Source organism: Chlorocebus sabaeus, chromosome 8 (genome assembly GCF_047675955.1).
Source record: "Chlorocebus sabaeus isolate Y175 chromosome 8, mChlSab1.0.hap1, whole genome shotgun sequence".
NCBI lineage: Eukaryota > Metazoa > Chordata > Mammalia > Primates > Cercopithecidae > Chlorocebus > Chlorocebus sabaeus.
This window is the reverse complement of record NC_132911.1, coordinates 1644374-1668479: the sequence shown is the minus strand read 5'-3', so window position 1 is coordinate 1668479 and position 24106 is coordinate 1644374. Positions and strand designations below refer to the sequence as shown.

The following is a 24106-nucleotide window of genomic DNA, read 5'->3' as shown; positions in this document are numbered from 1 at the left end:
TGCAGCTGACTCAGAGCCACCCCAAGTAGCGGTGGGCAGAAACCAAGGCAAGAATCGAAGAGGTGGCCTGTTTCAAGCAGGTCCCACTCAATGGAGCTGGAAATAGATTGACTCCGACAGGCTGCCATTCCCGCTAAGTGGGATGAGAACGAACAGCCAGGTGTCTGCATAGCAGGCTCTGCCCTCACCCTCCCCTCATGCCCACAGCCAGGTGTCTCCACAGCAGGCTCTGCCCTCACCCTCCCCTCGTGCCCACAGCCAGGTGTCTGCACACAGGCTCTGCCCTCACCCTCGTGCCCACAGCCAGGTGTCTGCATAGCAGGCTCTGCCCTCACCCCTGTACCCACAGCCAGGGCCGGCAGCCATTCCAGGACAGAGGGCTCCCTAACCCACAGAATGATCGGGGTCAGGGAAGCAGCGGACGTGGCAAAGAGGGTCTGACCCTGGAGAGACCTGAATTCCCATGACGACCCGACTGCCTCAAAAGCCAAAGCTTCCTTCTCTGAAGGAAACAGACAGCAGCTGCCACCGTGCAGGGCTCTGCAGGAACGGACGGGGACAGGCTTGGAAGGTACCTTTATAGACGAGTCCACAGGAACTCCAAAAAATATTACTTCCTTCCCACATATCCTTGCAGGAGGGAAGAAAAAACCCTAACCATATATTTCCAATATGCTTTATCTTTGTCCAAAACAGTCTAAGAACCTACAGAAAGATCGGGGGGAAGTGGGGAAGTTACATTTTGAATCAAGAATGTGAAATGCTGGCTGATCTTTTTCAAACTGTTGGTTATCAATATTTCTTCATCTTAAGAATTTTTTTTTAATTTTTCATTTTGAAATAATTTCAGACATATAGAAAAGTTGCAAAAGCAGTACAGGGAATTCTTACATACTCTTTACCCTGATTTCCTAAACCCTGACATTTTACGTTTACTGTTCTTTCTCTGTCTCATGTAATTTTTTTCAGAGCCACTTGACACTACATTGCAGGCATGATGGCCCTTCGCATAGTAAATGATTCATTGTGTGTTTACTAAAACCAATGGGATTTTCATAATAACCACAATACGATCATCAAAATCTTGAGATACTAGTATTTCACTGACAAACCTTATTCACATTTTGGCAGTTGTTCCACTCCTGTGTTTTATAGGAAATGAAAAAACAAAACTCAGCACAAAACCACATGTTGTACTCGTCACATCTCTAGTTTTATTTAACCTGGAACCATTTCTCAGTCTTTCTCCATCTCCACTGAGAATTTTTCCCTTTACAAATCATAAGAAGAAAAGAACCAGATCATGAGAGCCCCTCCCAGGAATTATTCAGTGTCTGAAAATCCAAAGGTCATGAACTTCAGCGAACACTTGTCCGCCTTTTCTATTTCAGCGCACACGCGGCTGCTGGACTGCATGTGTGGCTATGGACTTTGGTCAGGAAAGTGCCTGGAAGCCAAAGGTGAGAGGGAAAAGGTGAAAAGGAAAAGGTTTCTCGACAAAAACATCAGACACTTGTTCTTCCTCCAAGATCCCAGCAAACTCACAGGAATGCCACGAGGTCTTAGAGTACACGTTTGTGCTGCAGTATTTCCTAGAAGGGATATTTCCACTGATAACAGAACAATCCTCAAATAAAAGAAAGATTATCAAATAAAACCTGCGTGAGGCAAACATTCACCTGTTTCCTTCCAGCCATGGGGACCAAACAGCCCCTCGGTTAATCCTCCTGGGAAGACAGAGGCCAAACGAATTCCAGCAAAAGACTCAAAACTGTGGGTTTTACATACATTATGTTGTTTAATTGAGAGTCCAAAAAATGAAGAGCAAGGATGTCATAAGACTCCAAAGATTTTTAAAGAAAAACCAAGTGGGGCTCTTTTTCCTCTGCCAACACCCACCACCATGTTTCAGCAGCTCAGTAAGAAGGGCTGGGAGCCAGTGGGTGGCCACCGGGACGACGGGGAGGGCTTTAATCAGAAACTCAGAACGGGCTGACGAGGACTCCAGAGAACAAATGAAATTCAAATGGAAGTAACAAGCCCGCCAAGGTTCCCAGGAGCCAAATGTCCTGGCTGTCACTGCAGGAAGAACATCATGACAAGTGGCAGTGCCTAAAAATAACGGCCGAAATACCTGGGATTCGTAACAGAAGGGCCAGGAATCCCAGATCCCAGGGTAGCCAGGGAATTGAAGAAGGAATCACAGGTGGCCTTTTCTAGAACATGTTCCTGATTCTTTTTCCAGAGCTAGGAGGCGGGAGAGGCAGCGTGCTCTTGTTCTCACTCTCGTGTGAAACGCCCCTGCCATTCCCTGCTCCCTCAGCATGGGAGTCCCCCAGACGCCAGGGTGTGGACATAACTGGGAACCACTTCTTCAGAAACACAACCGGCCTGTGTCAACTGTCCACGCAGCTCCTTAGCCCTCAGAGACCCGCCTGCCGCAGGACCAAGATCCAGGAGCCCAAGGCAGTGGCCTCCGTGCCTGGACTTCAGCTGACGACTTTCTCACACACACCTCCTACCTACACACGCGTTTCTATTCAGTTGGGAAAAAAAAAAAAAAATCCTCTCTTTTACTGCCCCCGCCTCGTGAAATCATTTGACAAAGACAATTCTGTGATTACGTCATCTTCGCTGAGGATTTAAGGAAACCCAGAAGAATAGATCTGAGCCCCCAAACCTCTGCCCTTCCCCTGCCTCCATCCCCACTCATCTCCAGAACAACCCACAAAGTCCTCCCAATTAATGAAGTTTCAGAGGGATTTCCATGAGCAAGGCGTCTCCCTCCCATTACATAATAAACAGGGTGTAAATCTGAGTTCCCTGGTTTTTACTGGTAACAGGACGGCCCCTGCGCCACGCCCTGGCACACTGGTGTGGCTCCCACAGCTCTGGAAGACAGTGGGAGGAAGTCTCTGCAGTGTGGGGACTCCACGAGGCTCCCAGTCCTGCACACCTGCACCTGCTCTTGGTGTCTGGCCCACAGCCTGTGTCCCACACCCTACGTGGCAGCAAGCCCAGGACGCACCTGCCCTCTCTGCATCTCCATGTAGTTTTTGCAGGTTTCCTCCACTACCTAGAATACCTCTGTCTGCCGGGCAATCTATTATAAACGACTCAGCACTGAAGTCCCCTCCTTGGGCCTTTTCTGCAGAGAATCCTCTCACCCCCTGGCTTCCAGTGCAGTGCTGTCACATCATGCTCTGTGTGCCTGGAGTCCCTGGTGTGCACCCCAGCACAGACACCCCTCGCTCATGTTGCTGCCTCTGTAGGACACGATCATTTCCCCCAAAGCAGAGACAACATCGCATTTGTCTTTAAACCCTGGTGGCCGGCAGAGTAGGTGGATCGTGCACTGACTCCGTGACCACGTGATCAACCAAGAGGCGAACAAACTGAATTCCACGTCTCACCTTTGCTTCCTCCAGGAAGGCAACGGGCTGTGTAGCCCTGGGTTCTACCGTGAGACACTCACTTTCTAAGGCCTGCAGAAAGGAGAGGCCAGGGTCGCCAGGTCTGAGTCAGAATTCTTGGCCTTCAACCCGATGCACACACATCAGTGTGGCCTGTCTCAGACTGAGAGGCACAAGAAAATCATGAATCAGGATGAGCAGGTGCACCACCTCACTCCTCCCAGAGACACAACACACAAAATTAGAACTGCAATGGCAGGAAGAAAAAAACACACATTTCTGAGGTGAAAAACGAAGCCACAGAGACCAAAGTAATTTCTATAGTGCCCAGTACATTTCAATTTCATCCTGCACTAATGTGTCCATTCTTGGTAACTCAAATTAAAGTGGAAATGACCTGTAGTCTAAATCATGGAAACCAAGATCAATATTTACTTCTAAGTATAATTAGACTGTAGCCCTCATTGTGGCCGGGTACTCCCAATCAAAGCCAGGCCAACGCTGCTTGAGTTTCGCGGTGTGGGATGTTTAGGGGGAAATGGAGGGGGGCGGGTGTGGGATGTTTAGGGGGAAATGGAGGGGGCGGGTGTGGGATGTTTAGGGGGAAATGGAGGGGGGCGGGTGTGGGATGTTTAGGGGGAAATGGAGGGGGGTGGGTGTGGGATGTTTAGAGGGGGAATGGCAGGGGAGGTCTTCATCTTTCCAGACAAACCTTGAGGAGTGGATTGCAGCCAAAACTGTCTGAAAGGCCATCTGGCCTTCCCTGCCTCTACCCTGATGTGAGCCCAGACAACCCACTTATGGCCTCAGCACTCCTGTTTCCTCCTCTGTGAAATCAGGCTTCGCAACAGAGAATCCTCGAGTCCCTTCTAACTCGAAGGCTCTGTGAATCTTCTGGTTCTTTCTGCATTGAGGGCAGTGATTCCCACCTACTTCCTACCATGTGTGGACATCCTGCACCTGACCCTGGGTGCGAGGGAAAAGCCAGAGGAGGACCTGTCCAGTCTTATCACCAAGTTCTTCCCCTGTGCTTTATTTTTTTTAATTCCTCTGAATAAAAAATCTTATGCCGTTTTCTGAGTGCATCCCACCCTTCACAGATGCCTTTGCAAAGTGTCAAGTACGCAGTCCCCGCCAACATCACCTGTGTTGTCACCACAAGAATCAAACAGGCACCTGAGCACCAAGCTCGGGACCTGTCATTCATTCTCTTCCATGAAGCCCGGGATACACAGAGGACACAGTAATCCACATCCAGGACACCTACTGAACACAAACTCGACCTCCGTAAATCCGTGTCCAGGACACCCAGTGAACACAAATTCAACCTCAGTAAACCGTGTCCAGGACACCTACTAAACACAAACTGGACCTCGGTGAATCATGTCCAAGAAAATCTCGTACATCTGTGTCCATGACGCCTACTAAATATGTACTCAGCCTCAGTAATTCCATGTCTATGACATGACCAGAAATTCTCCTAGGAGGTGGCTTCAGGCTGGCGCCCTCCCCAGTCACGGGACCATGAGACCCTCAGCTCTGGGCAGGGCACTCTGGTCCCATTCTCCTGGGACCCCATGGCTGGTCGGTGTCCCTTCTACTGCACATACGTGCTTCCTTCTGCTGTGTGACGGAATTCAAGTGTGTCCCATGGCGTCTGATGGGCCTGGCACTGCTCTGCCCCTTCAAGGGACCTTGGGCATCTGTGTGCTGGTCCTTTGTGGGGTTTTTTTGTTTTTGTTTTTTTTTTTTTTGCAGTTTAGCTCTCTGAACTCTGTCCTATTTTTCTCATTATATATTTCTTGAGAGATTTCTAACTATAATCTCCAGGAACTACCAAGAGCAATAATTCCCAACTCCAAACCCCACACTCCAAACCTTCTTCCTGCTTCCCACGTCCGAGACCTCCTCCCTCCCTGGCGTGTCTGGCCTGACACGTTTGTACCACAGCCAGCAACATCCACCCTTCCCCACTGAGGTGGGCCTCACAGTTCTGTTCAGAACAGAATTGTCATGATTACGTCCAATCTATGAGGAAACTGAGGCTCGGAGGCGTTAAGTGTCTCTCGGTGAGGGACACACGGAGGACTTTGAATTTGAAGGACTTCAAAATCGGCCACTTGCTCAAAGCACACTCCTGACGTGCCCAGTTCCACCCTGAGACCTTTGGTGTGTGCCGCGTATGCTCGGGTAGACCCAAGAGCCTTGGGGACCAGAACGTTTTAAACACACCCCCACAAAGGGCTACAATCACGGTAACTTTTAATCATTGAATCAACACGTTCACGTAAGAAAACAGTCACCACAGAAGCTTCAAGAAAATCCCCACAGGCTCATCACTGTCCTCCATCAACAGCAATCCCCCGCAATGGATCACATTCTATAAACGGCGTTCCTACCTTTGTAGGAGTTTTCCTGAACACTCCCCATCTGACACATCATCACCAGCTTCACCTTCATGTAATTACAATCGATCAGTTTGCTCCGAAGTCTTTTACCATCCCGGCCACTGGGGCCCTCCCACGAGGGCCTCTCCCACATCGGCTCCTCCAGGCCTCCAGCCCCCGGCTCTGAGCTCTTTCTCTTTCTCGGTGGGGGGTCCTCTGGCCCCGGCTCTTCCCGGCTTCCCCCCACGCTGTCCCCACCCCCACAGCGCAGAGGCATTTAATCCAGCTCAGGGAACACCTGGAACTCCTGCGAGGCCCGCTCTGCTCCTGCCACACAGCGCTGTGAGTCCCACCGGGATTATTACACAACCGCAGCCGTCCTTGCTGGAGGAGGGCAGCTCTGCTGTGTGACGGCTCCTGTGGGTGCGGCCGGCTCTGCGTGCCAGCACCCTCATCCTTCCTCCCGGCTCACTCAGTTTAGTTCCACGTGGCTCAGCTGCTGCCAGTCCCTCTGCAGCCACCCACGGCTGCACACCCCCTTCAGCTCATGCCCTGGCCACGGCCACCCAGGCGGCTCCAGAGAGCAGCTCTCTGTGCCACCCGGTGTCACTTGATGCTCTCCTCCCAGCAGGAGCAGAGCCCACCGTGCCCTCCAGGAGCCAGGAGAACAACGGGCACAGATTCTGCTTGTGTTCAGGGTTCCTGGGATCTGTTTACTCAGGTGCAGTGAGACACAGAGACAGAAATAACCATCATGGATGGAGAAATGGAAACACACAGACCCCCGACTCCGAGGCAGGGCCACACAGGTGCACTGAGAGGGCCAGGAAGTGTGGGAGGGGGCGGCCAACATGGGGAGCCCTCACTGGGATCTGGGAAGGAAGAACGGGAAAGCAGGGCCAGCAGGCTTAGGCCTGGCCAGGCTGAATGGTCCCGGGGCTCTGGGCTGTCAGTGGTCAGAAGCATAAGAGCCCATGGAGGCAGTGGCAGGCGTGGGCTCTGGAAGTCGGCTTCCTGTAAAGGCACGACCACAGGCAAGCCTCTTACTGTCCGCAGGAACCGGCCAGCCCGGGAAGAGCCACCCCTCCCAAGTCAGCGAGACCCAGACACGAAAGCATCAGAACACGGAGAATTAACAGCACGGCGAAGACCTGCTCTGTGCCCGCGAGCGGCCCGGAGCCCAAGCGAGTTACTCCCTGAGGAATGGAAGTGTGATGTGTTCATTCTCCGTCATCCGCTCCTCCCGTGAGCTCAACCCCATTCAGTAGGGCAGGAAAGCCCTGAATTAATTAATTAAAATAAATTTCATTATGCAACGCCCCTGCCTGCCTTTGAACTGGAACAGCATGGTTTTTTCTGCTAGAATGGACCATCGGATCCTCCTGGGCCTTCAGCTGGCTGAGCAGATCTCAGACTTGTCAGCCTCATAACCACATGAGCCAATTCCCTATAACAAATCTCCTTCTATACACACAGACGTACATCGTGTGATTTACATGTACAAGCATGGGGTCTACGCATGTGTAAACAAACACACCCACATATCCGACGGCTTCCCCTTCTCTGGAGGGCGCTAATACACCTGCAAAGCCCACAGGGTCACTCCATCCACCATGCAGGCATCCAAGCTGTGCTAACACACTCTCTCCACACCCGTCCACCAGGCTGCCCCCCAAGTCATGGACTCCTGGACCACCACAAAGCCAGCCCTGTCCAGCATCCACACAGAACAGCATCCTTCCATGAGGTAACCTCAGCCCAGAGACAACCATTCACACTTCATATATGTATATGAAACAGGCTGAGCTGGGATCGCTTAAGCCTACTAGAATTCAAGAGCAGCCTCGACAACATAGGGAGACTCCACCTCTACAATAAATAAATAAATAAATAAATAAATAAATAAATAAAAGCTGAGCAAGGTGGTGTGCACCTGTAGTCCTAGCTACTCTGGAGATTGAGATGGGAGGATCGCTTGAGCCCAGAAGGCCACTGCACACCAGCTGGAGTGATAAAATAAGATCTCTTCTCTAAAAGCAAACATACCCAAAGCACTCCAAGTGGCCACCACCCACACGTGCCTACACTTTCACCATTATCAACATAATTATCAATACATCAATAGCAAGCAGGCCTTTACAATGTCTGGATTTAGTAAGAATAACCCAGATTGGCCATGCACGGGGGCTGATGCCTGCAACCCCAGCACTTTGGGAGGCCAAGGCAGGTGGACCATCTGAGATTGGGAGTTTGAGACCAGCCTGACCAACATGGAGAAACCCCATCTCTACTAAAAATACAAAAAAAGTAGCCAGGCATGGTGGTGCACGCCTGCAATCCCAGCTACTCAGGAGGCTGAGGCAGGAAATTCACTTGAATCCAGGAGGTGGAGGTTGCAGTGAGCAGAGATCGCGCCATTGCACTCCAGCCTGGGCCACAAGAGCAAAACTCCATCTCAAAAAAATAAATAAATAAATAAATAAATAAAGAATAACTTAGATAAGCATGCAGTGCCAGCTTCCCAAAGTTTCTGAAATGTGCTTCTATAAATTCACGTCCTGCACCTCAGCAAGGCCAGCACTAAACTTTACCAGGCTCACAGTCCTGCCGTAACAGTCGCCACACAACGTGACCCCACAACATCGTCCCTCCCATCCACCCCACCCAACGTCCAAGCCCAGGGCTCCACGAGGATCTGGTCCCAACACCTGCTGACCTGCTGTCGGCACTGCCCTCCCACCTCCAAAAACATGAGCCCAAGGATAGAGATGGCCTCACTGTCTTCTACCCACATCACCAAGAAGGGCCAGCATCTCTGGGATTGACTGAATTAACGTCACCTCCTTTAAGACATAATCAGCAGTTGCTATGAGGGACGCGGCTGGTGTTGGTCCCATCAGCAGACCCTAAAAAGGATGATAAGCTGAAAACCAGAAACACCTTTTCATGAAACTACCTCCAAATGTGCACATTCTCATGTTTATAGTCTCCTATCTGCAGCCATCAATACGCAATGGATGCTGTCAGGCGACATCCCTCAGTAGCTATGGAATGCAACACGTTAACAGCATCATGACTTAACCTAAGAACATTAAACTAGATCCCTCTCCTCAGAAGATAATTTCTGTTTGGGGTGACCCTGAAATCACTCACAGGCCATTTCTGCCTGCCACACAGCTGCTAAATTACTTGAGTGTGCATCTAATAAACTTTAGACCTTTGGCAGTCTTTGATTGTTTAATTATTTTAAAAGCCAGTGTCTGAGACATTTTCCCTTAATTGGCTACGCTTTTCTCCTACGTTATTTCTCCAGGAACAGACCCCTGACATCTGATACAAGCACAGGTTCAATTCAGTTCAAATTAAAATGCTTCCACTGACTGTCCCCTATACACCAAGATCCAAGGCGTCTCTAAACCAGTAACATGCAATCCTGATTCCCAAGGAATTCTATGCCATGCCCTTAAAAGGATACATTTAAATGTCACCCCCTGCTTCCTTCTTAGCGAATACGAACACCCTAACTAGTTACGTAAACTTCAGGAACTGCAGCTTCTTCATTCTGAACGCACAGCATATTGGTATCTCCAGCTCCTGGGTGGAAGGTAATTAAAGTGGAGGGTCGGGGGGCATCAGCACTCACACCCATGCCCTGGTGGGCGTCACAGTCCGTCACGGCAGGGGCCCCTTGGAGTCTTGCCCCGTGCGTTCCTAGGGGAAGACACTGTCGCAGGATGTGACATAGAGAAAGTCTATCTGCCAAGACTGACGCAGACCAGCCATCTCATTTCCAGACATTATGACATCCCAGATAACCTGTGGTTTGCTACCTAATAACTTGTTCCATAGTAACTTGCCACACAGTCAGGGAATACCCACCTGGGGTTTGCTACACCACAGCTTTTAACATGGTATCAAAATCCACACACACCCCAGTACGATACAGAGTGTGACACAGAGTAATGTGTTCCATGGTAACAAGCATCCATTAGAGCCCAGGGCTTGCGATTCCCAGCCCTGGGCACCTGCCTCTATATTCCAAAACTCCCGGCCTCATTTTCCCTCAAGAAACATTTTCTTTTCTTTCATTATTTGTGCATCAGTGCTTAAGATGCCTGCACATTAACCCCAACTCATACCTGAGAGAACAGTGGCCATAAATCAAGTCTCTCCAATTTGATTTATGTGCCACCTGAATACCTGTTTAGCAATGAAACTGCCACTGCTAAATAAGCAAAGCTTTGCTGGAAAAATCAATCACTGTCTTTATCTGATGCTTCTGGTTAATGGGAGGGTATTAAAATACACACTAAAACTATTTCTATTATATATGGCTCATGGTTGCAAACAATCAAAGCTTCTCAGAACACAACGCACACACCCACAAAACCATCCCAGAATACAGCGGTGCTTAGAAATAGTTTTAATTTATTTTAAACCCAACAAACAATAGTATTCATCAAAGATGAAGTGAGTCACAGTTTTAAAAACCTTTCCCCTTTAGTGCAGAGTCTTCTTTTCAATAAAATGCTTTCCGGGAATTACTTTTAAATTTTGGGGGGCAAATATTAAAACTGTCTTCCATCTCAAAATAAGAAATTCACTTGAACAACCTCAGGGATTCCTTTTCCCTCCGGAGGGGTCCGCTGTCCCTTTACCGCAATTAGCACCTCTCTCTCTCAGAATAAAGTGAGCAGGACGCATCCCCAAGAGATACGGTTAATGGGTTAGAGAAGAGAGAAGGCTTCCAGTTTAAAGTATTTTCTGGCTCACAGCCCTGACACAGCCTCTAACAACCTCCATGAAAATACCAAAAACGAGAGGGGCCCTCAGCGCCTCTGAAAACAAGGACAGATCATCATTTGCTGCAAGAAACAAGGAGCCGTTTCTCCATGAACATGATAACAACCGTGCACATGACACCTGCCCAGCTGCACCACACCCGGCCAGCATGCCACGCACCTGGGTCCCACGCAGATGTCTGCCACACACCTGGGTCCCACGCAGATGTCTGCCACGCACCTGGGTCCCACGCAGATGTCTGCCACGCACCTGGGTCCCACGCAGATGTCTGCCACGCACCTGGGTCCCACGCAGATGTCTGCCGTTTCAGGACTGCAGCCTGCAGCCGGCTCTCACCCATAAGACGAGGCTGGTATCACCCCAGAAGCAGCCGTCCAGTTCTCCTGCCCGAACCTCTGTCCACTGGAAGATGCACATTCTTGGAGGAGAGCAGAGACCAGCGGTGGGTGAGGACCCTGGCCTGGCTCCCTTGGCCGGCCAAGGCCAAGACCAAGACCAGAAGAGCCAGGTCACGGCCACTGGCTCAGTGGGAGGCGACCTGACAGGACTGGCAGTGGGAAGCCTGCTCTGAGCAGCGGAGCCCCTGTGTGGGGGATGGCTGGGTGGCCGTAGCCGTGACAGGTACAGAACAGCATCTGTAACTGCTGCGCTGCCAGGGGACGAGTTTCCAGGGTCCTCCAGGCAGACAGGACACGGGGCCAGGACAATCCCACAGACTGTCTATGGGAAATGCCAGTGAAAGGGAGGTCGTCTCCCATTCCGGGATGCATGGGTCTTGTGAAAGCACATGGCCACAGAAACGCTCATAGACACACATCCACACTCAACACCACAACAGGGACATTGGGTCTGTGGACAAGTGGACACAGAAATGGCCACAGACACACATCCACACTCAACACTGCAACAGGGAGGACGGGTCTGGCCAACATTTAAATCCTGAGCCCAGGAAAGTGTGCGCCACAGAAATCAGGGGAAACAAGTCTAGAGAGCCACTTAGTCTTGGGGAAAAAAAGTTATAAAATGATTCCTAGGACTATAAACAAAAAAGGAAGAAAATGGACTGAGATGAAATCTCGCAGAAGGAGAGAGATGGTGAGTTAAGGAAGGAAGACAAGCCAAGGGCTAAATCTGCACCAAGTTGTGAAGTCACGAAGAGCCGAATGTGCACGTAGGTAAATCTGTGATGTGGAAGACGGAGCTCAGGTGGAGGGTTTCACAGAGCACCCAGGGAATGAACAATAGGCAGTAACAAAAACGAGGGAAAGTGGGGTGCGGACCAGGATTCAGCTCAGCATGAAGCAAGCACGCAGTGAGCCCAGCCCTCGTCCTCACAGGGTTTTCCTGGCAAAGTGTATCTGAACATTATTTTTGCAATTTTTTTTTTAATATATTTTTTGAGACAGGGTCCCGCTCTGTCACCCAGGCTCGGCAGATCACCCAAGCGCGATCGTGGCTCACTGTGGCCTCAGCCTCCCGGGCTCAAGCAATCCTCAAACTTCCGCCTCCTGAGTAGCTAGGACTACAAGCGTGCACCACCACACCTGGCTAATCGTATTTAGTAGAGATGGGGTCTCACCATGTTGCCCAGGCTGGTCTCAAACTCCTGAGCTCAAGCAATCCACTCGCCTTTGCCTCCCAAAGTGCTGGGACCATAGGCGTGAGCCACTGTGCCTGCTGAATTGTTTTTAAATTTGTTTATTATTATCATGCACACAGGATGCACAAAGCAGGCCTGAAATTCTGCTCCCTAGAAAGGGAAGCTTCTACAGTCAGTCCTTGGCTGGCTCCTGGGAATGTGGATTTGGGGGCTATTCCCTGATAACAGGGGCTTCCTGTGCCTAAACTGTGCAAACATGTGGTTCATACTACACACCTGCTGTCCTGCTGGGAGCCCGGAATTCGGGTAAGTGCCAGGCAGGGGTGCCTCTGTGGGCAAAGCACAACCCTGGGCAGCGCGTCTCTCATAAGCTTCCTGCTGGATGACACGCGTCGTCACAGCCTGATGCTGGAGGAACCAAGCCCTTCCTGGGACTCCATGGGGAGCAGCTCTGGAAGCTTCCGCCTGGTTTCCCTGGACCTCTCCTCGGCCTTCTCCCTCTACTAATCATGCTCCACGTGCTTTCTCTGTCACAAATCATGGCCGTCCTGTTGGGCATGAGCCCCAGGAGTCCTCCCAGTGAATCGCAGAGTGGGGGTGCTCCTGGGGACCCCAATGCTAGTTATAGACATGGGGTGGAAGGGAGTTATTAAAACTGCTACCCAGGTTTCAAAGACATTTCCATTTTAAAGGCGCTTCTTAGTAAAGGGAAAGATTTCAATAGTGAGGAAATGGAAGAAAATATTCCAGACACCACAGAGAGCACAGCCACATGGCAGAGCCTTCTGTGTCCCACAGAGGAAGCAGAGGCGGGTGGTGGCGAGCACAGCCCAGCGGCTCACACCCCACCCAGGCTCTGCTTTTTCTGACCTTCTTCCCTGGGGCAGTTTCCTCCAGGGACTTGCTGCTTCTCAGTCGGACGGATCCCAGGCACACCGGGGCCCCAATCCTGCACTGGCGGCAGCCTCTCCTGTTCTCAGGGCCCCACTGTGAACACTGGACTCTGTTCTCAAGTCCAGCTTGATGTTAACTGAGTGGATGGTGGCAGCAAATGAACACTGCCCAGCAGGATTTGCCTTTCCTTGGAGCTCAGCAGGGGGGGGCTCACAAACTCCCCCAGCTTCCTTTCCCCACCCACGCTGCCCAGAACCTAGTACTTTAGGCAAAGAAGAAAGACTGAGACGCATCAGAAAGCACAAGCATCCTTCCCGCCGTGGCCTGACACCAGCAGCTCTGTCCGAGCGACCCCAGCACCATGAGGGCATCCAGGACAGGACGGCTGTTTCTCCTTCCTACTGTGAGCACAATTCCCTGATAATACATTAAACCAGTTTCAATTACAATGTCAAGTCCTTCCATTTCAGGTCAAATAATAATGTATTTTTAGATGCCAAGTACTTTTTACTCTCAAAATAGAGTAAAGCTTTGAGGCTGGACACAGTAGCTGATGCGTATAATCCATGCACTTTGAGAGGCCAAGACGGGAGGATCACTTGAGCCCAGGAGTTTGAGGCTGCAGGGAGCTCTGATCGCACCACTGCACTCCAGCCTGGGCAACACAGTGAGACCCTGTTTCAAAAAAATAAAAAAACTACAGCATTGAAAGCTCAGTCTTTAGATTTGAATGTTTTAAAAAGTAATATGTTTAGATCTTTCCATTAACCCAAAAAATATGCTTTCATATTTCCAATAACTCATAACTATATCAGTTTGTCTTCAATTCAAGCTAGTTTGTCTTACCCGTATATGTCTACATGTCTCTAGGTCTAAAAAGCTATAAAAGAAAAGGATGGAACACCATTTTCTTAGTCAAGAACTTAAGTTGAATAACAGTGTGGGTTAACACAATTGTCTTCCTGGAAACACATCTATAGCAACTGGTACTTTATCCACAAGGTATCACCACAGTCTTGTTCACAAAGACAGCAAACAGAAGACTGCAGTGAACACCAAGTAAACCTGTTCAGGATTGACGTGGACACAGCGTGGCACAGACACGGCCATGCCTGTCTTGCTGTCTTTCATAAGGAATCACACTGCACCCAGTCTGCACAATCAGAAAACAGTCGAGAACTAAACGTGGGTTGTTACACAAGCCCATCTAAGCGACACAGGTTGGCAGATGACTGGTAAACCCTAATTCTACGAATGGCTTAAAAACAAATTACCAACACTTGCCATTTTAAGGGGCCTTGACTGGCTGAAACCAAATAACAGAGACATATTTTAAAACAGGAGGCTTAAATCAAAAGTGTTTTGAATTGCCAGTAAGCACAGGCATGAACACACATTTCCACGCCCCAGTCCCCTGCACACAGACCCACACAGACCAGAAAGAATGCCTTCGGAATTCAGACGAGGTTGAGAGTCCAGAGCTGGGGAAGGCACAAAACTTAGGTAAATTCACTTAGATTTTACATCCGTAGCTCCCAAATGGCAGGGCTGAACACCTCTTCAGTGGCACACATCATCCATGGCCCTAGACATGCAACTTACCAAAGAATTTGTCTCTGCACTCTACAAATTAATCGCTACATATCTCAGAAAGTCAGGAGGCAGTCTCACTGTCATTCAACTTGTATTTATTCATTTTGATCAACTTTACCTCACAACAAACTCTGGAGGCCGGGCGCGGCGGCTCACGCCTGTAATCCCAGCACTTTGGGAGGTGGAAGCGGGCGGATCCCGAGGTCAGGAGATTGAGACCATCCTGGCCAACATGGTGAAGCCCGTCTCTACTAAAAATACAAAAATAAGCCGGGCACGGTGGCGGGCGCCTGTAATCCCAGCTACTCGGGAGGCTGAGGCAGGAGAATCGCTTGAACCCGGGAGGCGAAGGTTGCAGTGAGCCGAGATCCTACAACTACACTCCAGCCTGGAACACAGCGAGACTCTGTCTCAACAACAACAACAACAAAGAATACTCTGGAGACGTTGTCCAGTAACATTGTAACAAAAGAGAATCAGTCTGGGTGCAGTGACTCATGCCTGTAATTCCAGCACTTTGGAAGGCCAAGGCAGGAGGACTGTTTGAGCCCAGGAGTTCGAGACCAGCCTGGGGATTATAGGGAGACTTTGCCTCTATAAAAAGTTCAAAAATTAGCTGGGTGTGGTGGCGCACACCTGTAGTCTCAGGTACTTGAGGGGCTGAGGTGGAAAGATCGCTTGTGCCTGAGAAGTGGAGGTTATAGTGAGCCGTGGTTATACCACTGCACTCCAGCCTGGGTGACAGAGTGAGACTGTCTCGAAAAAAAGGAAGAAAGGAAGAAAGAAAGGGAGGGAGGGAGGGAGGGAGTAATACTGATGTACAAACCTTAGTGAGGAAAATAGGTAAAATGGGTAACTCAAAATTCGCTTTACTATCTCTGGCCCTTCACTCCTGAAAATGTACAGGCATGTGCTTCACTGGTGTTTTACTTTGAAGCAGGACAAGCTATGAGGAAGCAGTGGCTCCACAAGCTTCCTGCCTCTCACATCTTCCTCTCTTCCCAGGAAGGGGCAAATCCCAGAGAGGAGACCCTTCTGGTCCTGAGGAAGGCTGTGGCCCAGGCTGTTCCTACAGGAGGCTGAGCCCTGGGCGTGCGCACCCGGGTATCAGTGCCAGGATCATCTTGGTCTCAACACAGTTCTCCAGAAGCTCAACTCCAGGCTTCCAGGCCAAATTCCCAAAGCAAGATGCAAGATCGAGCTGCTCGGTTAACATTTTCACTTCCACTGCCCAACACATCAGCCTTTTGCCTTGAAATCATAACAAGTGGGTTAATTCGGTGGCCCTCTGCTCTGGCACCAGAGAAGCCTGGATGGGGTTTCATGAGCAATATCAGCGTTGGTGTCAACCTTGGGTTTTGTCATCAATTTCATGTATGTCTGAAGGCACATGTATCTTGTCTCACACGGGAAAGAGTTTAAGGTAACCTACAAACACATGGGTGGGAAAACAGGTGGATAGAAAAAGAGAGTGGGGAGCGTCTACAATGAGGAGGACCTGTGGGTACACACAGAAACCATGCCCTGGGTCGGATGGACGGACAGGTGAACTGATGGACAGAGAGATGAACAGACGTGGAGATTTAACACATGACCACACATGTGTTGCATTTCCTAAAAGCTAAGGCAAACGCATGACCAGCTATGACTCGGGAATTCCAGGGGAGGGGGTGGGGGCTGTGGCAGGTGCCACCAAGACTCCGACAACACTCTCATTCCAGCGATGGGTTTCACAGATGTTCCCTGATCCCAAGGGAGGGCAACGCCACAGCACCAAAGCACCATCAACGAAGATGCAGAGGACGTCTTCAAGACAGGGCTCTCTCTCAATTTAGGAAGAGATTTCAGAGTATCCCAATGGGAGGCTTTGCCCGAACAATCCTCCTATAAGAACCTGACATAGACCCTCTCACAGGAACCTGTGGCCGTGTCCCCTGTGTCGATAGTTATATGCAAAGTTACAGGATGGCGGGGCAGGGCGGGCGGACGGGGGGGCGGGGGGCAGGTGGAGAACCAGGAGATGTGACAGAAATCTACCTTCCTGATACCCCCCAAGCATGAACCCTCAGACAAAGCCAAAAATCTCCCAAAAAAGTAACTGTAGGTCTACTTCCAGCCCCACAGATCTGCACCACACAGAAAAGTCCCAGGAATTTACGTTGGTATATCATTAAAACAGGACTATCACACACCAGGTTTACTCGTGAACCCTCTCAGCACAGAAGTATCCACAGAACACGCAGCCTTGAGCTATAAAACTTCTTTATGTGTCCACATTAAACTGGCTGTAAACCACAAACCCAGGTAAATACGTCCATTAACCTGCTCTGGGGTTAATAGGACTGCCATCTATAACCGTGCAATTATTGCTCTGCACAGAAGTGCCCGGCCCAGAACAGATGGGGGCTGACCCTGCTTCATTCAGGGGTTGCATTTTCCCCAGGGGGTCACATTTTTCCACTTAGCACAGACAGCATCTATGCCAGAAGCAAGCCTCATGAAATGAAAGACCTGTGGTCCTAACACTATTGATACACGCCCCCTTGTTCGAGCAGGAATTAAATAGCATGACCAATTTTCTAATAAAGGCATTTCCAGGGTATGAAATAAAGTCCTTTCAAGCATATGAGGAATGTGGTTTTCTTCTCTTTGGCTGGTGGGGAGGGAGAGAGGATGCAGGAAGCGAGGCTCCAGCTCACTGGAAGGTGGTGCTGGGTCATTAGAGATGGGTCACGGGGAGGCTCCAGGGCGTCTGCCTTCGCTTCCTCCCTCCAGCTCAGCCCTGGCTTTGGTTTTGCTGCTCTTACTGTGTGAATCACATCGTATGGAATTCTATTTGCACAACCTCAGTGCTTTTTGGAAAGAGAAAAGCTATTATAAATAATTTTAGTATCTGGGTAAAAAGAAATTTACTTGAAGTATTTGGTCTTTCAAAGAAACGAGATCTCCTCTTCAATCTTGTATGTGTGAATACCGCTCCCTGACCTCCTGAAAACAGGTAACATCCACACGTGGAGATTCCCACCTCCTGGAGCAGCAAACCCGTCTGAGGTGCCTGCATATCTCAGTTCCGGGGCTCCGGGGGCTGTGCCCGCAGCCTCCCCGTCCTTCGGCTCCCACGTCAGGGTTCCCGGTCCACGCCGTGCTGTTCTGCATCAAATGTGACCGGAAAGTCACAGGTGGGTAATTCAGGACTTATTCAGGTCACATGATATCACACGCTGACTTAGTGCAAACCCGTATCCGAGGCACAGCTGTGGCACGATGAAGTCACAGGTACCTCTGGATCTGTTTTCTCTTCTGCAAAATGGGGACACATTTTCTATCTCACAACAAAGTTACAGGACTAGTCAAGATGAATGTGAAAGCACCTTATAAACTGGAAAGCATTAAAAAAGGCCTGTAACATCCACTATTAGTGTAAGAATTCACATGTAACACAAAGTAACGATGCCATTGTCTACATAGCTTTAGGAATCCTATGCCAGGGAGGTGTGACATTAATGAAGTCAAGTCTCATTTCCACATATATGCTCACGCCAAACTCTCAGTGCCACCAGCTATCGCGAACTGTTGGCCTTTCAGACAGGCCTGTAGCAGAGAATGCAAACTGGTCCACTGATTTTCCGTTATTTGTCCATCATGAAATTAAAAGCTCTTTAAAACCTTTAGCTCACGAGAAATCTAGGGGATTTACAATTACCAAACAGAACCTTTCCTAACATTTCAACAATGGTGTCCCTCTGCGGTTTTGAACTAAACCTGCAAACTGCTCCAGTGGCTACTGGGTTTCAACAGCTCTACGTGCGGAAACTTAATAAAGTATAATTAGGTCTGCCACCCTGTAGGCTTCTAAAATCCTACCTTGTAATACAAATATACTCAACATCCAAATATAAATCACAAAAACATTCGCTCAACCTACGTAGATTTTTGAAAATGAAGCACTCCATTACAAAGGCTACATTTCAGTCCAAGATTTCATTTTGCCAACGCACAACTAAACAGCTCGCCACCCTGCAGAGAACACACAGGAACTACAGCTACCAAAGGGAATGACCACAGGAAGGTTACACAGAGAGGAAGGCGGGCACCATGGTACGGGGTGCCGGCTCCACAGAGAGGAAGGCGGGCATCTTGGTGTGGGGAGTCAGCTACCCAGAGAGGACGATGGGCACCACGGTGCAGGAGCCAGCTCCAACGAGCTGGAGACAACTGGTGGCTGCCAAGAACTCCCCACAACTCCATGTCCAAGAACTTCATGGCAGCAGCTTGAAACTGGACCACAGAAATTGGCAAACACTAGAACAAGACCTCCTCACCCTCCCTCTCACCCAGCATCAGAAAGTCAGTTGATAAACGCTGACCAGCACATTGCTGTGGGGACCCACTTTCAGAGTCAGGAGTTTCCATTACGTATTTTCAAATAAAGCCACCATCAGTCCCACAAACACAGGGAAGTCACGTGAAACCTTTCCACCCAACTTTTATATATAACGTGTTTCACAGTCATTTTGTATTCACTGTCAATTAGAAACATAATGTATCTCAAAAATCAAACATAGTACTCCCGCATGCTTGATCTATTTGAGGTTTCATTATTCAGTTGTTATTATCAAAGTTTGCATTGGTAATTACTGCTGCCATATTGCAAAATCAATTCATTCTTGAAAATTCTAATTATTCTTGGCAGTAGAATAGGCCATCTCCTGAAAAACTCAGGATAAAGGCTGTGTGAGGCAGCTAAGCCCAAAGTCAGAACCCCGGCCAACTGTGCAGCCTAAAGAAAAGAATGTATTACGTTTACAACTGTGTAACTTAATTTTCCCAAATGTCACGGCAATTCTGAAGTGAAGGTCATTAACAATCAAGGTAAGGAAGCCAGACCTTCTAGGAACTAAACAGCTCCCAACGTTTTCCCTGCTTAGATCTCACTGTCAGGGAAATGTGGATTAAATGGAAGGTGGCCTCTGATGTGTTCCCCAGTATCCTTCCAACATATATTATATATGCATCCTTCCAACATTCTCCAGCATCCTTCCAACTTCTCCAGCATCCTTTCAACATACATTATACACGCATCCTTCCAACATTCTCCAGCATCCTTCCAACATACATTATACATGCATCCTTCCAACATTCTCCAGCATCCTTCCAACATACATTATACATGCATCCTTCCAACATTCTCCAACATCCTTCCAACATTCTCCAACATCCTTTCAACATACATTATACATGCATCCTTTCAACATACATTATACATGCATCCTTCCAACATTCTCCAACATCCTTCCAACATACATTATACTTGCATCCTTCCAACATCCTCCAGCATCCTTCCAACATTTTCCAGCATCCTTCCAACATTCTCTAGCATCCTTCCAACATTCTCCAGCATCCTTCCAACATACATTATACACACATCCTTCCAACATACATTATACACGTGTCCTTCCAACATACATTACACATGCATCCTTCCAACATTCTTCAGCATCCTTCCAACATCCTCCAGCATCCTTCCAACATTTTCTAGCATCCTTCCAACATTCTCCAGCATCCTTCCAACATACATTATACATGCATCCTTCCAACATTCTCCAGCATCCTTCCAACATACATTATACATGCATCCTTCCAACATTCTCCAACATCCTTCCAACATTCTCCAACATCCTTTCAACATTCTCCAGCATCCTTTCAACATTCTCCAACATCCTTTCAACATACATTATACATGCATCCTTCCAACATTCTCCAGCATCCTTCCAACATTCTCCAGCATCCTTCCAACATACATTATACATGCATCCTTCCAACATTCTCCAGCATCCTTCCAATGTACATTATATACTCATCCTTCCAACATATGTTATACACACATCCTTCCAATATACATTATACACGCATCCTTCCAACACACATTACACATGCATCCTTCCAACATTCTCCCGCATCCTTCCAACATCCTCCAGCATCCTTCCAACGTACATTATACACACATCCTAAGAAAGAGAGTCCCTGAAGGAAAACGCACCGCTTAGGCCGTGTCATCTCTTTACCATGGAACCAAAGTTCTCACCCCTCCAGTTGGGTCGAAAGTACTAAAGCAACTGTAAGAGGTCTCTGTTGCTAGGAGGAACACCTGTTCCTAGGAGGCACACCTGGCTATAAAACTTTAGACAGGTTCACTTTCCCTCAGGAAACAGCGACTCGTCATGAAACGATGTTTGTGAAAAAGTCACTCCTCAAATGAGGATTCCAGCTCCACGCAGGAATCAGCAGGCATCTGGGACTATTTTAACTGCACGACGCCTTGAGTTTCACCAGAAACTCGACAACCCGAGTCCAGCAGCAAGTGGGCCTGCCTTCAGCCCAAACGTGGTGGCGCATCCAGGACGCTGTGCCCAAGGCCTACCCTGCTTGGCAATCCTTTCTATAGCCCGCTAACCAAAAAAGGTGTGCTAAGGATGGAACACCCCCTCCAAGGACACCAATCCTAGTAAAAGGAGATGCTGGATTCAAGCCAGAGGCAGCTGCTAAAACACCAGACACCTGAGACGTCCACCCTTCCCCAAGTCGCTCCACCTTCCTGTGTATTTTGGCTTCAACGCTCACTCCAGGTAGGTCGCAAACCAAAGGCCTGTGAAAGGCCAATCAGGGGTCACCAAAGCAAAAAAAGGGAAGAATGCGTAGAACTAAAGACAGGCATAAATGTGTTTTGGGTTTGTTTTTTTTTAAAGGCTTAAAAGCTACATATGTATTCACGTTTGTGCCTTCATGAAAAGGATGGTCACCTTGGTCACATTCTCCTCCACCAACAAACTTGCTTTTCTGAGAACAAGCAGCCAAACAAGACCGTATGGGACAGTAACCAATGGAATTCCCTCTGACGCTTCACGGCATTGCCTAAAACCATCACAAGTCATCAAAACTGCGAGAGAAAATGATAGTATATTTATCTTTCACAAGCAGCCATGTTTAATTCAGAAACATGACATGTATAAACTTAATGGAGTATAAAGCGTTTCTAAAATAAGTAAAAACCACACGAGAAAAAAGTGATGATTCATCCCAAAGTTAATCTTCTTTCTAATTCTGGGCAAGCACCCGTAACGCAGAATCCACCGTGGTGCTGCTGCCTAAGCAGCCAGTTCGGAGCATTCGCTACTTCTTGCTGCTGGGAAGCCGTCCCCATCCTCCTTCTACAGAACACACTTCATCTTCCAAAACGGAAACTTGGTGCCCATTCCAAAGTTAATGTCCTTAATGAGAAATTGTGAAAACTCTTCCACAAAACCATTAAGGTAGAAGAACATTACAGTCACCCTTACAAGGACCTTTACATGCCACTAAAATGCAAAAGCTTTCACCGAGAACCTCCGCTGTGTTGAGGTCCGAAGACATTTCCAAATGAGATCTCCTAAATCATGAAGCAGCTTTGGACATACTGGAGCAAATTCTTTGCTAAAAGCTAGAATTCTCCCCATCTTTCCATTCTGAATGGACTTAAACTTTTAAGAGTTATAATCTCAACCAACTCCTCTCTCTTCTCTGGAGCCACTCCTTCCCTTCTCCACACCAAATATTAAAGCCTATGGTCTTCCACAGCTGACATGACAGTGAAACATTCTATAATATAAAAGTAATTTTGAGGAAATTGCCTGGCTAATGTCCTCTGCATTGAGGTCCCAGTGGAAGGCAACTCTCTTGGTTCTACAGATTGATTACTTAGAGTCTCATGAAAAGCAAATAAAACATCTCCATTTGGCGATGTTTTCCAAATTAACTTAAAACCATTAACAGAACAAATTGTCAAAAAAAAAAAAACAAGGAAAATGCATTTCCATACTTAAGACGCACTGAGATGCCCACAGTAGTTAGCTTTCAACTTATTTTATCATTATTTCTGATGTTTCTTAGAATCAGAGTAATGATTCACCTGAATCTGGAAAATTAATTTCTTTTAAAAATTTTTGTAATGCTGACTTCGATGGACACAGTTGCAAAAATCTTTATTTTTGCACATGTGACTTTTTCATATATTTTTACTCATAACCAAGACTTCCAGAAAATAAAAAGAGGCTCAAAAATATCTGACACACTCAACAAGCTTCCCCGTAAGCAGTAGATATGCTCAAACTTGTAGCTGAGACACACTTGACTGGGTAAAAGAAAACAAAACAGGGACAGTTCTGTGTTTAAAGAAGAGTACTATCAGTAATGTCATCCATCCATGTTCATAATTAATAAATAAAGATTGTATTTTTCTCAAAACACCTGGCGTTTTACTCTGGAATGTATAATACAGACAACGTTGGCTACTGAGATGCCATTCTTAGTGGTGAGTCAACAGCAAAGCCCAACAAATTAAATTCTTCTAATTACCATGGAAGAGTCTTTGTAATTAACTTGTTATAGCTAGAAAACAAGTAAGAAAATGTCAGCAAACCTCTGTTTCATACCCAACTAAAATATCCTGGGACACAAATACAAACTTGACAGAACATGATTGTTTTTAGAAATGAATAAACTCACGCAGCCTCTCATACGAAAGAGGCACCTTCTCTTTACTTTCCTCAGGACTTGCAATTTCTTTGATAAAAATAAATCAGAACTCTTGCAGGAGGATAACAAAAACGCAGATCCATATCCACAGGATAACAAGCCCCGACTGATTCTTTTTCCCCTTCATTGTATGATAACAAAGTTTTTTTTAGACCTTCTTTTTCTCCGTCATGTTTCCTTAAAAGTCACGCAAAACACTTCCTCACAACCAAGGGCCACACACACCTGTCCTGTCATGAGAAGTTACACAGAGACGCATCTCCCACTTCAAAACATTCATGCCCACGTTTTATTCACTGAGACCCTGGGGGTTTTAAGAACATAACATCTAGCCAGTTCCTTCCCTGATCACAAAGAAAGGCCTTGACTGCAAACAGACTCCAAATACATTTCACTCTAGCCAATAAGAATGGTGTTTTTTCCTTAATAAATAAGTATAATTAGCAAAAGAAACAGCTTTGAAACCAACAAATTCAAGTTTATAAGACAACCACTTTCCCTTAAAAACCTAATACAATAATCATCTATTAGTAAGTCAATTTCCTCTGTCAAATAAAAACAGATCTCTGGGCTCAGCTCATAACTCGCTACAGAACTAACTGTCCTATTTTCACATCTTACAGTTAGTTAATACGCAACCTTGCACTAAAAACAACCCATAACATAAAAATGCACAAAATATCTAAATTAGGTAATCACATTTCTCAATTTTGCCACTGATATGAAACCTATAATCCCAAATCAGAAGAATGAAATGTATTTACCTGTATTCCTGTCTGGTAAGATACAGCAATGCTTCTGCAGAATGCCAGGCAAAACCTGTTTTAAAACAAATAAATAAAATG

General features: G+C 47.7%; 1 protein-coding gene across 2 annotated transcripts in view; it reads right to left on the bottom strand.

The window, feature by feature from the left end:
• Window positions 1-24106, bottom strand: part of DLGAP2 (DLG associated protein 2) — a 928742-nt gene that overhangs the window by 719550 nt on the left and 185086 nt on the right. For both annotated transcript variants that reach the window (XM_037985419.2, XM_073017908.1), the window contains exon 3: window positions 24026-24080. In XM_037985419.2, the coding sequence (XP_037841347.2) occupies window positions 24026-24080 (55 nt within the window). The remainder of the gene's footprint in view (window positions 1-24025; window positions 24081-24106) is intronic.